The sequence below is a fragment of the Cornus florida genome, unplaced genomic scaffold (genome assembly GCF_030987335.1).
Source record: "Cornus florida cultivar Cherokee Brave unplaced genomic scaffold, ASM3098733v1 CherokeeBrave_3.0.0_Hap2_Chr08, whole genome shotgun sequence".
In the NCBI taxonomy this organism is placed as follows: domain Eukaryota; kingdom Viridiplantae; phylum Streptophyta; class Magnoliopsida; order Cornales; family Cornaceae; genus Cornus; species Cornus florida.
Window position 1 is genome coordinate 23,672,317 of NW_026775578.1, and position 17,142 is coordinate 23,689,458.

The 17,142-nt window shown below is 34.1% G+C and overlaps 3 protein-coding genes and 1 non-coding gene across 5 annotated transcripts; 1 reads left to right on the plus strand and 3 right to left on the minus strand.

Moving 5' to 3' along the window:
• The first annotated feature begins 118 nt into the window (after window positions 1–118).
• Window positions 119–191, plus strand: TRNAR-CCU (transfer RNA arginine (anticodon CCU)). The gene has a single exon. It is a non-coding gene; the product is annotated as a tRNA-Arg (tRNA).
• Window positions 192–270: 79 nt separating this feature from the next.
• LOC132270842 (laccase-22-like) lies at window positions 271–3,883 on the minus strand. Its single transcript, XM_059772052.1, has 6 exons — window positions 3,734–3,883; window positions 3,079–3,230; window positions 2,660–2,904; window positions 2,419–2,547; window positions 1,117–2,034; window positions 271–666 (listed from the first exon to the last, which is right to left on the minus strand). Exons 1-6 carry the CDS (start codon window positions 3,824–3,826, stop codon window positions 536–538), a joined length of 1,668 nt encoding a protein of 555 aa, XP_059628035.1. The 5' UTR covers window positions 3,827–3,883; the 3' UTR covers window positions 271–535.
• Window positions 3,884–5,876: 1,993 nt separating this feature from the next.
• On the minus strand, window positions 5,877–7,326 carry LOC132270844 (uncharacterized). Its single transcript, XM_059772055.1, has 2 exons — window positions 6,711–7,326; window positions 5,877–6,498 (listed from the first exon to the last, which is right to left on the minus strand). Exons 1-2 carry the CDS (start codon window positions 6,711–6,713, stop codon window positions 6,010–6,012), a joined length of 492 nt encoding a protein of 163 aa, XP_059628038.1. The 5' UTR covers window positions 6,714–7,326; the 3' UTR covers window positions 5,877–6,009.
• A 94-nt stretch (window positions 7,327–7,420) lies between these two features.
• On the minus strand, window positions 7,421–13,833 carry LOC132270843 (uncharacterized protein At2g39910). 2 transcript variants are annotated; one of them, XM_059772054.1, is made up of 9 exons: window positions 13,731–13,833; window positions 13,092–13,626; window positions 12,850–12,936; window positions 12,225–12,415; window positions 10,285–10,480; window positions 9,499–9,563; window positions 8,267–8,368; window positions 8,044–8,143; window positions 7,421–7,828 (listed from the first exon to the last, which is right to left on the minus strand). In XM_059772054.1, exons 1-9 carry the CDS (start codon window positions 13,769–13,771, stop codon window positions 7,817–7,819), a joined length of 1,329 nt encoding a protein of 442 aa, XP_059628037.1. In that variant the 5' UTR covers window positions 13,772–13,833; the 3' UTR covers window positions 7,421–7,816. The 2 variants fall into 2 exon arrangements, with proteins under 2 accessions (XP_059628037.1, XP_059628036.1); XM_059772053.1 differs by having other exon boundaries at window positions 7,421–7,843.
• Between the last annotated feature and the right edge of the window lie 3,309 nt (window positions 13,834–17,142).

Genomic DNA, 17,142 nt, shown 5'->3' on the forward strand with positions numbered 1-17,142 from the left:
TCAATTGAGTGCATATTGGAATCTTTGAGACAACTCATGAAGTAAAAGACAATATTGGAAAATATCTGTTTCTCTAGATTTTATAATAAAATTGATTCTTCCCGCAGAAGTCACAAAAGCGCCTGTAGCTCAGTGGATAGAGCGTCTGTTTCCTAAGCAGAAAGTCGTAGGTTCGACCCCTACCTGGCGCGATTTATTTTTTATTTTTACGGGGAAAAAAATTCTCAAATTTAGCAGCATCTGAATCAATTTTCATCAAGAATTCTGTTTCAAACCCTTGTATTGATCACAACCCTTTTGGAAATCTAAGAATTACATGCATAATTTATATACACACGGTGCACAAAACCACAAGCAAAATTAAACTTATATACATAACTATCTGTCCAAGTTTATTGATCATATCTCCGAAACAATCAATCATTTCTCCTCCTCAGTCTTTTATTGCATTAATTTGTGCATCTTCAGTCACCGCGCTCTCTCCTAGTGTCGCTATCATCCCTTAAAACTGTGATGGTAAGCTGCTCGGATTCATTCAGCACGTTGGAAGGTCAGATGGAGGCGGTAGGATTGACTCATTCGGACCATTGCCATTGTCCACCAGAAACACCATCTTAAGTCCCCAGGTTGTGTGCACTTCCAAGTGACAGTGCAAAAACCAAATGCCTATTCACACCAAATGAGAATCACAAAAGTCACTTCATTTATACTAGTACTTCACAAGTTAAAATTCAATGCAAGTAGTTGAATTCTGAAGCAACTTCAAGATTAAATAATCATAATTGTTTCCTTTTTTTTCCTATGCCACGTCACACAATTGAAGGTCTTACGAGACTAGTTCTTGGACATTTCTCTTGAAAGGTCCAACGTAACTTTTTTTAATTTATGCAGTTCATTTTGGAATCACAGCTCAAGAAAATTAACATTATGGTAGAGTCTCCTTATTAGGAAAATGACACTTGACAATTAAGAACTTAATCCATGCTAAAAATTTCTTCTTCACACAAGTTGCTTTCAAGCCAACCTTACAAATTATATATATATATATACATATATGAGTTCAACAAAAAACACACAAGCAAAAAGAGTGAAAATGATTAGAAGTGTAGGTTTTACCTGGATTGTCTGCGTTGAATCTGATTGCAGTCCACCCTGCAGTTGGTACACTTATTGTGTTCCTCTCCACAGGATCAACAAGATTAAAATTCTTTGGATCATTGTTTGGATCAAAATTGCCTACGCCTTTCCCAACTACGTAGAAATTATATCCATGCAAGTGGATTGGATGGCTCTCTGGTGCTATGAAAGAAGTACCTTGAAGCACAATTTGAACTGTAGAATTATATTTCAGTCTGTACGCCTTTGTGCCATTCATAGTCTGCAAATTGGCCGGTGGGGTGCCAGTATAATTAAAAGGGATTAGAGGGTTTCCGGGAAAATCAACAGTGAAAACCCCACTTATGCTGTAGTAATGTGCTTGAAGGAGAGCTGTGGTTGGCATCACAAAGGTGACATTGTTGATACCTGCCACGACTCGGCTTCCATTTACACACGTAGCACAAGGGTTGACACCAACACCTATTGTGAACAGCAGTGAGTGATCAATGGTCAATGGGACATTGGCAGGGTATTGGTCTGAATTGAGGGATCTGAGTCGGTCCATGAAGGTATTCGTTATAGGGGTTGCATTCTGAGGAGGAATGCTGGTGAGGGTGATTGGGGGAAATGCAGGAGTGCCTTTGTAGCGTAGGGTACCAATCGCGGTTAGGTTGTCAACAGCTACCACTGTGTCCATAAAAGGAGAGATGGCTATTAAGTACTTGCCAGTGTATTGATCCGCGGTTAGAAGAGCGTTTGTGGTTTGGCCTGGACCAATGAAGATGGTGTCGGTCTTAAAGGGCTTAGTGTATGTTGCATCCACTTCCACAACGGTTAGCTGATGGCCAGCAACCTTGAAAAAGAGCTCATCATTCACTGCTGCATTGATGATCCGTAGCAAGTAGGTTTTTCCACTTTCGACATGTAAAGTGAAACCTGTATAAGATAGGAACTAAATGAAAGTAGTTCTCACATCATCCATGCATTTTCTTTCTGCCTACTGAGGCAAAAGTATCATACTTCACAAGCATGTCAAAGAAGTGAATCATACAAGTTCTTAATTTTTACTTTTTCACAAGGTTAAAAAAAGAAGAAGAAGAAATCAGTATCATCTACACTGTTGACTTTTAATTCACGAATCAGTTGCTCTTTGTTTTGTTCATCATTATAAAACTGTTGGTTTCTCAGGAAATTATGATCTGGCTTGTTTGAATTTCCAATCACCCATCAAGAGTTTTATATCAATATAGCAAAGGATTAAAAGGGCATACTAAGACTAGATAAAAAATATCACAAGACCATGTGTCCCTTTGTTAGTACCCTTAGAAGAACAATTTGGAACTGGTCCTGTATAGCCATTAATGGTGTGTGAATCTGATACATTTGGTGTTAAACTGACTTGCATAACCTTGTTGATCATAGTTTCAATGTCTGTCTTCCACCATTCGCCTGCAATTTACGAAACTAGAATCAATTTGGCAACTATACATGAGTGGTCCAATATCAGTACATACTAAAAAATCTCAAGAAAAATGAACATCAAACCGAACTTTGAGCTTACCAAATACGATGATTTCTTCCTTATCAGGTGTGGGGAAGGGGTAAGGCACGCCCAACTTGGGCAAGATGACAATGGCACCGTGCACGGTTGCCCTTAGCCAGGTGATATGGGCATGCCAAAGAAGTGTACCTCTTTGACCTGTGAGAGTGAAGTTGTAGATATAGCTTTGGCCAGTCTGAATTGGGCACTGGGTGATGTATGCTGGTCCATCTGACCAACCTGTTCGAAGCTGGCGGACTCCATGCCTGCAAATTGCCATAAACAAACACTGGCATTAAAACTCCAATCGGTAAATCACATCAATTTTTCACAAGGTTTTTGGTGCATAGTAAAATCAGTGTGAGTATGAACATATAGACCACATAATTCAGTAATTTTCTAAAACTAGACTAAAAACCAATCCTTATTTTGAGTCTCACCAATGGATTGTAACGTTGTATTGGACATGGTTAACGACTCTCACAATCACTGTATCGTCCTCCCTTGCATGGAGAGTAGGCCCTGGGAACTTCCCATTGACAGTGACAATTGGCTTTGTCGCGCAAAGCTTCGTTGCATTCTTCAAGACCACCTGTACAAAGTAGCCAACAGATTGGTCAACTTAATACCATTTGTTACCTAATCATATCAATCAGATTTAGGAATCGCTAACAAAAAAATTATATAAAGCCATGGAAGATAGCATAGCTTGCAATTAAAAGTCATGCTCAATGTCTTGATCGACTTTTTTCCCTCTCATTTTTTTATTTTTGGACATTTTTAAGTAATACAAATAAAGTCTATTGTTCAAATTAAATTTAAAAGTAGTGTATATAAAACAAGTCATTAATATACTATTTATAATAAAGATATAACAACTGTTAACTCCTCATAATTAGACACACAGTTGATTATGAAAAACTTGTCTCTAAACAGTGTATTAGTTGATCAAACTTCATACTATGATCATTCTCTCTTTGGTGATTAATTTATAGAGGTGGATTAATGAAAGTATTAATCATAAGCCAATGCTTATACAGTGGCATTATTAATGTATCATATGTTATGACACAAAATATTGAAGGAAGTACTTACCCTGAACTTATAGTGACGAACCACAGACTCAACCAATGCTGGAAACATCAAGGCGGCCACCACCACCACAGCTGTCCGGGCCCAAGCTGCCATTTTCTCTCTCTCTCTATTCCTACCTCTCTCTCTCTAAGACTGCAGTTCTTTGTGTTGTTATTTTCAGCACAAATTTGAAAGACTAACCATGGCGACTCTATTATATAAAGGAATTGGAACTATGATGCCATGTCGTTTTACGCTGTTAGGTGAGTAGAGAGATTGGCAGCCATGCTTTCCCCGAGATTTCTTGCATATTACATAAAGTCATTTTACTAAGCTTTGGTTGACACTTTCGAATTTCGATTGACTGCAATTGATGTGATTATCCAAGATGGTTGAAACGTACGTAGCAGCTGCATATCTGTGTCTTCCTACGTGTGTGTGTGTGTGTAATCAGAGGATACCACATTTGTGTGTATTTCATGTTATGGAATACATATAAACTACTGTATATTAATTAGAATCATGTACATATGTTAGAACTAAGGCTCCTTAATTGCAGAATCCAAAATTGAAGTAATAATTGAACAACAAAATCGATCAATATGTATAATTTTGTACAGGATAATGTGTTTAGCTGATATTCTAGCAATCTTGAGTGCTGTGATGAGTCTTTGTGTTAGTAAAATTTTGTTCTTGTGAGTACTAAAGGTTTTTTTTTTTTTTTTAAACCATGGCAAATATAACTCTCACCCATTTTTTGTTTCTAAAAATTGCCTTCAGTCTTAAACCTTTTTTACTTGAGTATATAGAGGAGAAACGCTGGCTACAGCTAGTGGCACGACTAATCCTATGTTTGGTTGAAAGGAAAGATTGATAAAGGATGGAAGAGAGGAGGAATATAGAATAAGCTTCCCTTGTTTGGTAAGAAGGAAGGGAAGAGGGATGAAGTATCCCTCCTAACCCAAGTTTTTGAAAAATTCTTTATCCATTCAAAATTGGGCGAAAGAAAAATGGTCCTACGAATATGTAACACCAGTTTTAACCTTTATCGCTTAATCCTATTGAAATTATCTCTCACACTTAAAACAAGGGTATATTGGTAAAAAAAATACAAAAACTTTCATTCTCCTTTCCTTCCCAAGGATGTTGTCCTCATCCATCCCTCCTCATTTCCCTTCCATTCATTTTTTCATCCCTTCAACCAAATGGAGCATAAAACAATTAATACAAAAAGGACTATAGTGACAAATGACTCCTTATTTTAGCCACATGTGTGACACAAAATTTATAGTAGAAATTATTGCTACACTTCCAGAAGAGTATAATTGTGGGGTATGTTGAATACTATTTTTGTCAGTTGTGGGTGGGTATGGTCAATGAATGTAAACATAAGATGCTGAAGAAACAGAAATTTTGGTTGAGGAATGGTTTTCATGGATGGGAAAGCTACGCATTGTCCTTGGTTGCTTCAGTTCTGGAGAAAAGATTATATTTATATTTTGTATCAGCAACAGCTCATCTCTCGCCTGTCAATTTTTCTTCAGCATCACCATAATCAATGCATATATTCTCCATTACACACGCACACACACCAAATGTCACTGCATTATGCTAATATCAATATTTTAGTGGCCCCTTCTTCAGCCACAGAAAATTCATATCATGCAACCTTTTTGGAGAAGCCAAGAAACCAGGTCTAGCCCTTTACTTTTTTTTAACTTATTCTAAAAAAAATATTATTGTGGTTCATTTACTTGTTTTCTAAATTTTGTGATGGTTCATTTACTTATTTTCTAACTTTTGTGATGGTTCATTTACCCAACATTCTACATATGGGGGTTGTTGATCTGTGTTACTGGTGTGAGTTCAAGCCTCAAATCCCACTTCGAAAAATACCAGAGTTAGGTCTGTCCCGAGTTTTTTCTTTCCAGAATTCTGATATGGCAGATCAGAAGTCAAAATATTTTAAGTATAAAAATGCCTTTATTTTCGTGTTTTATTTTATGATTTGATGATGATAACCTTAGTTCTCCAATTAAAGTGCCAACAATGAGTAAAGTAATGGAATAAAGGAATATTTGAAGGATGATGATAACCATGTGTGATTGCTAGCTTTAGCAAGTCCTAGCTTGTAGCTATAGATTCCAGAAATGTTTGTCTTAAAATTAAACTTGTATGCAAATATCTGGCTCTTTCTGGATTAAATGCACATACAAATGTTTTCTTTATCATTGGTGTCAATGCATAGCATTCTTCACATTTTGCAAACATATGTAGCATTTTCATGTACGAAACTACTAGGCCTTTCTGGCTGAAATTTCTAGGGCACCCCCAATCCTGTTGATACAAGATTTGTAGAGAAATCCCAAATAATCTATAATGCTGTCTTCACAGGCACCTTCTAGAGGATTGATCTCGAAAGACCAGTTAACTAGTGTCGAATCATCTCCATAGTCTACAAGCTTCAATGAATTTGCAGAACCATCTAATCCTACATTGCTTGCTTCCATTTTGTAAACATAAGTATGTGACATTGGGTCCATGGAAACTAGCCTTTCTTTGATCCATGACCTTTCTCCATCTTCTTGAGGGAACATGAAACCAGAAACTAGCCTAACATAGCCCGGAACGCCTTCACTTCCAGCTAAGTCAGTGCATCTTTCAACCATTGGCATCCACTCTGGTAGTCTAGTAGTTTGAGACACCATGGCCCAGACTTTGTCTATGGGTGCATCTACAATACCTCCAACTGAACCGCACCATTTTGCCTTTCCCTGCTCAAATGCCTGCACGATATAGGAAGTAGTTAAAAAAAGGTTCATAAGCTTAATCATATCTTATCACCATGTAAGTTGATCATGCGATCAGCTCAGCTAGTATAACCGGTATAACCTCTCTTCCCTCAAACGAGAAGTGAAGGGTTCGACTCCATTTTCTCGCCAAGGCAATTTCATTCTATGGAGAAGGAAAAAGACCTTAGAAATTGCAGAATCCATACCATGTTTTATTTGTGTTCTGTCGTGTGATGACAATTCTTTCCTAAATAAAATCAACAATTCCTTCCAGCTTACAAACAATACAATTGCCTTGCCTTGGCTTCACTTAATTGCCTCTTAGCAACATTACATGGTGAAGTTTTACCTATAAAAAAAACATTACATAGTGAAGGAATTAGTAAAAGCAATGTCATTTTCGAAAATTCACTTAGCAAGACAAAAGAGTAGGAGCATGCAAGGGATGACTCCGAGGCTTAACCTCTTTGGTATTTACAATATTCCAAGCAGAATCTTTGGGGTTTTATTTTTAATTATTTACTTTTGGATAATCATGTTGTTAAGGACAAGGTTGTAAGGGACTTCATTTACTTCATCCTATCATTAGGATGATGTATTTCATCTTTTCTCTTGTCCTTTTATTATTATTTTTCTTGACAGGAAATACACACCTTATTTGTCCCTGAGGTGATTTAAACCCTCACCTTCCATACATTAGGAAATACCATAGGGTTACAAGTCTTTATTTAATTATTTATTTATTATTATTATATTAAGTTCTTACCTGTGAACTGCATAATTATGATTTTGTTTTCTTTCCTATGAATTTTAAGCAATTCTCATGGTTATAGATATTAAAATATAAATAAATCTGATGCTTATATTTTCCAATTTGCCTTTTCTTACCCCTTTTTCCGGGGTAAACATGAAAAACTGAATTTTAAAAAATTGCCATGATAAGTTTAGGGTAAAGTACAATGACACCCCGAGGTTTGGAAAACCATATATCCGCCAAGGGACATCCTAAATCGGAGATGGCAACACCAATTCCATCCTTTGCCACATACAATCCATGTAGACTACAATCCATTTTTACATCTCCAACAGATAAAAGCAAGAGTAGAACATTTACAAGAGAAAAATGATGGGAGAATATGAAAAATACTACATTGGTATAACCGTTAATTAAGGACTTGAACATTGGTAATTCGATAACAATTTGGCGCTTGTACCCCATGCACAAGGATCTTTGAATGCAGAAAATGGCTATTTACATCAAAATCGCCATAGATTATCCGACAAACAGATAACTTCAGACTCCTCTGTATCATCATCGAACAACCTGCATTCCAACCCTCTGCCATGGTTTATATAGATATACAAGAATGTAAGACTTTTCCTACTACACTTTATCTGTAAAGTAAATGTTGTTGCACCAAACATAACATGAAAGATATTATAGGAAGGCGATCATTAGAACGCTACTTGTGACTACAGTAATAGTTCAGATTTCTGTTAGTGGATTTATTTCGTGGAACAAAGAGACATAATTTTTACCATTTCAGCATTTATTCCACTAAAGGATGGAGCGAGAGCTGTCAAGTTTGGATCATCCTTGTGCTTGTCCCAAGCTGCTTTAAACTGCGAACCTTTGCATCTTGGAAGTTTTAAAGAAAATTATGAAACAACCAAAAGAATTAAAGTTAGATCAACAAAGAGAAGAAATAACCTGTACATGTATGCAATGGAAAGAAAGAACTAAAAAAGGCACAATATTTACTGCTGAAGCAATATCAAAATCTGAAGAATACGTGCTCTAATTTCTTCACGAGAAATTTTCAATGCTGCCTCCTTGTACAGGGTGGCAAGTTCATCCACCAATCTGAGAAAAAAAGAAAGACAATTAATAATGAAAGCAAATGATAACACAAATAAAAACAAAAACAAAAACAAAAACAAAAAAAAGGAAAAAATCAAACAGCGCTGAGTTGTGAAGTGATGTTTCAAATATATAAATAATTGGAAGCAGAAGCAGCCGTGTAACAACCAAGACCAAAAGAAAGTAGATGCATCTAGTCCTTAAGATGGAAGCTGTACATGAGCTATGGAAGACCCCATGAATAATTACAATTGAGGGTGCACAAGGAAAGAACTTCAGGGAAAGAAACTTCTAGTGGCTACTAACTGATCTGAAATGGACTATTTCAAGTTTTTTTAATGTTTGAAATTGTTAAACACAAAATCGTAGTGCATGAGCTGTAATATAAAAATTAAAAAATAAAATAAAAAGATCTGAAATGGACTATTTCAAGTTTTTTTAATGTTTGAAATTGTTAATCACAAAATCGTAGTGCATGAGCTGTAATATAAAAATTAAAAAATAAAATAAAAAATTTACTCTCAACTCAGCCTCCAAAATGATCCAACTTTTAAACAAGTCTCTTGCTTATCCTGGCTATGATTATAACTGCAAAAATATTGATAAAGGTTATTACTCTGAAGCATCATGAGGCCAACTTCCATTAACACTTTGGTATTTGTGAATGGTTAGAAAGTTTGTAGTCATGGTTAATTGATACATCTTACAAATGTCACCTCAAGATAAAAATAACTAAATCCCTTCTAAATTTCATATGAAGTTCTGTTTTCTAGAAGGAATCAAAACCAAGGTTCTGTTGGTTAATGGTCCAGTAAAAGAAGCTACGACTTCAGTTGTAACATTCTTTGGAGACAGTATAAGACATGGCCTCATTTTGAAGTCCCACATGATTGACTACCCCCCTCTCTCTCCTTTTTTCCTTGCTTTTCTTACTATGAAGTATGAAGGTAAAAATGAATCAGTTCTGTTTATTGTTTAATCATCCAATCAACAAATTTTAATTTGTGATCATCATTACTGCAACTGCAGACCAACTTACAAATTCATATAATGATGTATTTGTTCACCTGGGATGTTCAACTGCCACAACCCATGTATTCTACATGAGGATAAAGCATAATTTTTCAGCTCACCTTTCAGTATATGTTGTGTTCCTTATCCATGTTAACTTTAAAACTGTATGGACCCGTTCAAGAACCTGCAAGTAGAAATAAAATGATTTATCTACCATTCCTTCCAACAAACACTAATTACTGATCATAATTTTGTTACAGTTGTTATGGGCCAGTTCTTCACAAGATTTGATAATAAAGACAAATGAAACTATTAAATGTTAAATGCATCATGTGTGAGATGTGTCCATGGATCTCCTGTTGCTCTCATTAAAAATAAATAAAATGTAAAATAAGAATTAATGCTAGAAATTTAATAGTGAACATTGTTTCTTATATTTTTTTAAATGCAATTTTTTTAACATCAAAGCTACGTACATTTCCAAAAATACAGCGCAAACCACCTTTTCAAGGTGAAGTATAGCAAGATGCCCAAAAATGTCTATATCAACATGTTGAAAGCAGTTATAATCGTACTTGTAAAGGTATATTTAATAAATATTGTATTGTAAGATTCAGTGACTTATTCTTGAATGCATTTCACTATACCATATCACTGTATTGTAGAATATTAATATATTGCTGAATACTGTTAAAATGGTATATAAGACTTTCTAGAGGGACTAACCAATGATAAGATTCTTCACTCAAGTAAGTTATTAGGTCTCGATGGTATAACAAAGAGCACAGATCTAAGTCCAATACAAGTCCAGAAGTGTATAAATATTTTCAGATCAAACTTCTAAAATACTAATAAAATTAAGAAGTATTCTTCCTCTTCTACAGGAAAATGGAATTGCTTCTTACCAATAGAACAGTTACATCATCATCAGCATGCATCCACTGAAAGAAAAGTGGGAAAATACGCCTGAAATGAGCTAACAGTACCAGACCAACACCCTCTAAAAGTGGCTCAATGCACTGAAGCCAAGCAACACGGCGCTCCTTGTTTCTTGGTTGGCGCTCCAAGTGACTTAACATCTCATTCAGCATCTTTTCATACCTATATAAAATGTATTTGATATTGAAAGAACTACAGATGACCATAATAAATTTTTACACATTCACTTGATGATAAACAGGATTCATATACACTAATGAACCATTATACTTTCATATTGTTGATTGATAAATGTTAAACACCGGAACAAATTAGCCTGGTATTAAAATAGAATTCTATCAATTCAATCCAAGCCAATGGTCTTCAACTATGTTGCTGGTTACTGCAACATATATGAAGAGGATTGTTCCATGTTTACAGAAGTACCATTCTAGTGGTAGCCTAGCTAGCTATATAACCACGCTGTCTAATACGACACTTTACAATGATAAGTATAATCTTCAATTCTTCATAGAGTATCATAGTTCCAGAATATCTTATTGGCTGTGAAAATGAAAACCATCCAGCTTCAGCTGGACAAAGATGTAATGTTTACTTAAATATCTCCCCTTGCCTCCTTTCACAATCCTAGTAGGTCAGAAATGCATACCAAATTTATTGATATGAACATTAATTCTTTTATGTATTTAAATAAATAAAGGATCATCCATCAATTTAAATTTACTCAAATGAGAGAAAAGTGCCATAACCCAGTGTTGATCCTTAAGGCTTGGTTTGGTTAGATGGAATCAACTAGAACAAAAAGGAAAGAGAAAATTTTTAAATTTTTTTAGAGTTTGGATAGAAGGAAAAAGAATCGTAATAGAAAATATAGTTTCCCGCATTAGACTAGTTTCCCCCAAAACTTTTCTCACACAAAACACGAGGAAATAATATTTTCTCGTGAAAACTGCTTCTTTTTACTTGAAGTTCCTATTTTATCCAACAACTGAATCATATAAAACAACTAACTTCTTTCTTTTCTAACTGAGCTTCTTTTCTATTGAGTTTCAAAGAGGCAAGTTCTCTAACAATTTCTATTTTAGTGGACTTCTAGAAGGCAAGTTCTCTCTAAACATGTTCTCTTCCAATACTATTTGGACGATTTTTTTTTTGGGTTCCAAATATATACATTGTATATGATATATATATATATATACCTCTATTATATATAGAGAGAATAATATATATTTTGCTCTTTTTGTGTTCTCTGGTTGAAAGCTCATGAGTCCATGAGCCCAATATTTTTTTTTTTTTTAAGCTTCCTTATTTCTCTTAAATGAATAGTTAGTTCTACTTCTACGGTTCTACCTAAGAAGTCTTGAAGTATTGTTTTAATTTAAACAATATAATATAAATAATTATATTATTAAATTTAATAATTCATCATTTTATTAAAACTTTGATAAAAATAGACATCATCAAACACAAATTTATTTATTTTTTTAGTATTTGAAATCATATGGGCAATTTTGGTATGCACAATCACTTTCTTTTAATTTTCATCCTATCCAAACTAACAAATTAATATTTTCATACAATTTTCCTGAATAAATTTTCATGCTAACCAAATGCTTGATAAAAAATAACTTTTTTTTTTCATTCGCTTCACTTTTCTTTCATTTTCCGTTACTTTTCTTTTCTTGCTTATTTCTATCTAACCAAATGGAGCCTAAGTGTCGAGTGTTGGAAGGAGCGGATAGTAGAGAACCTAACCTCCAAATATAATTTCCAGGATATGGCTGTGCACAAACTCAAATCCATGTTCTCAAGCTTGGTAGTTCAAACTCTCACATGAAAATAATATAAGTTTGAAAATAAAAAAATGAAAGACAAAAAAGGTTACAGGAGTATAGGCAAAGTATACCATGGGCTGCGAGGATTGCTCCGCAGGATAGAAGTCGCTAAAAGTACCGACATCTCAACCACATGGTGCCATATCTCATCATCGGAAGCAATGTTCTGGCAGCATGCATCAAGGATTACATCTTCATACCAACTGAGCTCAGCAGCATTCACATTCTTCACAAGATGTATAAAGCTAATCATGCCCTGCCCCTGAAATCATAAAGCATAATAAACAATTACAGCGGTTGAATAATCCATGCATATCTTACATGCACAGATGCATGTATCTACATTGCCACATATGTTCATATGCCAAATTCAAGTAAAAGACTCCTCCACATCAGAAAATAAAAAGCACAATCAATCTTCCACCACTTCAAGTGGGGAAAACTAGAAAATGCACGTTTTGATAGTTTGTTAAATTTCCAAAGAGCCTTTAGCATTTGAAACTTAGTATTCAGAAAACAAAAATATATGAATTAATTCAATATAGTTTTAGCATTCGGATCATGATTTCTACCACATCAAGTTTCAAACAACTGTATTTGATGATAAGATTCTACACAAGTCGGCGCAAAACAGATATTGACAAGCAAGGAGATAGTAAATCAAGAAAAGTGTCGAACAAATATTTAGACACATACTTTCACCTCCGGTGACCAGTGATCGAGAGCTGTCAGTGCACAAGGAATCACCAAAGAACACAACTTCCCCAAATGTGGATAATCAACCTATTAAAAAATACAAGCCAATACTAAATCAAACTTCAACACACACACACACACACACACACACACACACACACACACACATATATGAAAAATTATAAATCAGAAAAAATAAAATAAAATAAAATAAAAAATCTTTTGAGGCTCAACTGAAAAACCTGTGTCACAAACCATCTAAACTGATAAGCAGCCACAATGGCATAAACAACAGGAACCCTAGAGGTTGCAGTAGACATCTCGTCCCCATCGTCCGACTTATCAATTGAACTCTCCTTAATACTCGCTTTTAGCAAAGGTAACACAATGGGCATCAATTCCACACCCAATTTCTTCTCATCTGATATCATCCCCAAATCCAGACCCAATTCACCAAACTCCGTCGACTGTTTCGCACTTAAATTGATCGAATAAGCTTTCGAGAGCTCTCCGAATGCCAATTCTGCGGCAATCGAGAGTGAATTTGGCATCCATGAGAGTTGGTCGTGCGTTGAACCAGCGAAGGAAGTTAATGCGGCACAGCATAGACTGAAATCTTTGATTTTGCTAAGAATTTCAGGTTCGGAGACGTCAAAATCCGATGTCGAGGGTTTTTGAGGAAGGAGGGATTCGAGCATGGATTTGATAGAGACATTAGAGCCCTCTGGTGGACTGTACTGTGTTCTCGATAGAGATGCTCGGATTGGTTCAGATAACCTAAAATACAGAGTAATCTGAGAAACAACACATGTATATATATATACACACACGTATGTAAATAGAGAGAGAGAGAGAGAGAGAGAGAGTGAGTGAGAGATTACTGAATGAGTTCGTGATGGAGAGCTGCGATGGATTTCGACATTTAGGACTGTTCGATTCTGAAATTGTGGCCGAACAAAACGAACACAATTATGGTTTGGTAAATTTGGTTTCTTTATACGATGTCGTACACAATAATTTTTTTTTTTTTTTTTTTTTTAAGGAATATTATCCAACTACCATGAGATTAATCAATAGGATTATGCTGCTTACCTATTCTCTAATATAATACTCTGTTTATACTAATCTTTCTTGTTAAACATTTTTATCTGACTTTGTTAACTAAAATAGTACATAGTATAGAATTTTAAATAAGACAAAGTAGAGAAAATCCTATGTCATTTAATCTTTTATCTAAGAATCTCCCTAGACTTGAATTCTTTTCTAATAAATCTCTCTTATCTAATTTTTTACTAAAGAATCTCCCTCAACTGTCCGTGGATAAAAGAAATGATATTTGGGCCCTTTTATTTAAATTTTATTTTTTTCAAATTTCAAAAATTTAAATCTCACAAACCGTACATCCAAATATTGCAAATAATATATGAATAAAAATATTATAAAACAAGGATTCCATAAATATAAGATTTATTTAACAAAACTTCATAACTAGAGAAAAATAGATAATCTAAAAATCTACTGTAACAACCTTATTTTATTTTATTTTTAAAAAATACTTGGGTTATTTGCAAGAAAATTTTCATATGAAATATAACATATAAAAAAAATTAGCCCCAATAGAGACCGAATATTCATTTTGATTTTTTTTTTTTTTAAATGGTGAGGTTGTAAATGAATGAAAATACTTTGATGCAAAATATGATATCTCATGGGACTAAATTTTTTATATATTCTGTTCCATATGTAAATGAATAATTCTGAAAATTTTATTGCAAATATCTTGAGTATTAAAATAAAATAAGATTATTGGAGTAGATTTTTAGATTGCCTATTTCTCTATGGTTATGAAGGTTTGTTGTATAAATCTTATATTTCTGAAATCTTTATTTTATAAATTTTTCGTGCATATATTATTTACAATTTTTAAATGTACGGTTTGTGCGATATGAATTTTTGAAATTTGGGATAATTAAGATTTAAATAAAAGGGCATTTTGGTCCAAATTTTAACTCTTTTATCCCCCTCAGATAGTTGAAGGGGGTTCTTTGGTAAAAAATTAGACAAGGGATTTATTAAAAAAATGCTATAAGTCAGGGGGGTTCCTTAGTACAAAAATAAATAAAGGAGGTTTACTGAAAATGGTTACAACTCGAGGGGGTTTTTTTGTACTTTGCCCTTTTAAATATTTGGTCCTTGAAATTTGGATTTCTTTTGGTTCAATGTAGCAAATATAAGTAATAGGTTGCAACTCGATTGGATTGGAGGTATGCTCGAGCCTCAAGTCTAACCTAACCTAAACCTAACCTTGAGGCCTAGTTTTGTACGCATGAATGAAATTGAATGGAATGGAATAAAGCTGTGAATTGAAATATAATTGGAATGGTCATTCTCATTCTCTTGTTTGGTTGCAAGTATGAAATGAAATTAAAATGAATTGATAATCATAATTCTTAATGGTGGTGGTGGCAATGGAAGGTTGTGGCGGCGGCGGTGGTGGAAAGTGGTGGTGGCAATGGAAGGTTGTGGCAGCGGTGGTGGTGGAAGGCAGCAGAAGGTGGTGTGGCAGTGGTGGTGATAGAGGAAGTTGGTGGCGGGCGATAGTGGAGAATTGTGGTAGCGAAAGGTGGTGGCGGTGCAAGGCCGCGGTGGTGGTGGAATGTAACAGTGGTGGTGGTGGTGATGGCTAATAATTTTCTTCCATCCGTTTAGAAGCGGAATGGATTTTCATTCCAAGCTGATGGTCATTCCTATTCTAAATGTCATACTAAACGAATGAATTGTTGGAATAGAACATTCCATTCAATTCATGCGTACCAAATTAGGCCTAACTATTCAACTCGAACTCAACCCGTCATTTTTTTTTTCAACTCAAGTTGAAATTTTGGACTAGAAAGTCCAATTAATTTGAATTACTCATACAACTAATCTCCACACTTAAAATTTAATGTGATATTGAAATAGTTTCATATTAAATTATTCCTAAACACACAAAGTTTTAAAATTTATTGTAATTTTTTAATAAATTACAAACAAATTCTTAAAAAAAAAAATAATTCTTGTGTTAATATACAATAAATTAAATTTAAGCAAAGGAAGTGAAAAATGAAAAAGGTGATCATAATTTAAATATTATGTATCTTATTTAAAATAAAATATATATATGAAAATAAAATTATAATTCAGGTTCAGATTGAGCTCGGGTTACTAGAAACTAAATGCAAGTCCAATCCTAATTAAGTTAGGGTTAAATTTTTTTAACCCAAATTCAATCCTAAGTATAAAAATAATTGCTCAAGCTTGCAAAAAATCAGACTAAGCTCATATGATTTCCGCCTCATTTATAAGGACATATATAACATTTTAAAATTTTAAATTGCTCACCTCACTAGAAACTCAAAATCTTATATCACTTTTTGAAAGGTTAACAACATAAGAGAAATTTGGAGGGTTAAATAATTCGTTCAAATTTCTCGTTATCCTTTTTTTTTTTCTTCTCTCTCAATAACAAACCAAACATAAAAATTTCTATCTCCCTTTGTTTGTTTTCTTCTCCTTCTAATTCCACGGGATGCACTTATGGTTAGGAATAGTCATATATGTTGAACCTAATCTGAATATGCAGACCTCAATTATAACAAACCACTATTTATTTATTTTTTTCAGCTTTTCTTTTTTACTAAAACTAATCCAAGACCAAGTAAATCCCCAGTTGCACCCCCCAAATTTATTATTATTATTATTATTATTTATTTTATGTTAGCAAACTAATGGAAGACGGATTTAAAAATGGACACATCCCACACCCAAACTTAGGGAGTTGACTCTCTACCTACTATACTATGAGTAATACTAAAATTGCTCTCCAAATTAAATAATGTTGTTATTTGAACTTAATTTGCTATTGTTTGCAATTGGCAACGGACAATTCCAATTTCCCTTGTAATTATGTTTCAAAAACAATAATAATTCCAACCTGAAAATTGAAAAATATCCAAATTTCCTTTTATCAAAGGGATTTTTACTAATACATGGGCTTAAGGCCCAAATACTACAAGGTGATGAAGTCAAACTTGGGTTATTTCTGGAAAATGAGAGAACAAACCAACTTTTTCTCAAAAATTGATGTTTCAGTGTACTATTTCTTCAAAATGAACTATAATTCTATTATGGACCACAAAACAATTTATAATGCTACAATGACCCAAACTATATTTTATTATAACATAAACACCTTAAAACATGAAATAAGTTTACATAATACCTTAAAAAAATTTATTTTTGTATTTTTAATTA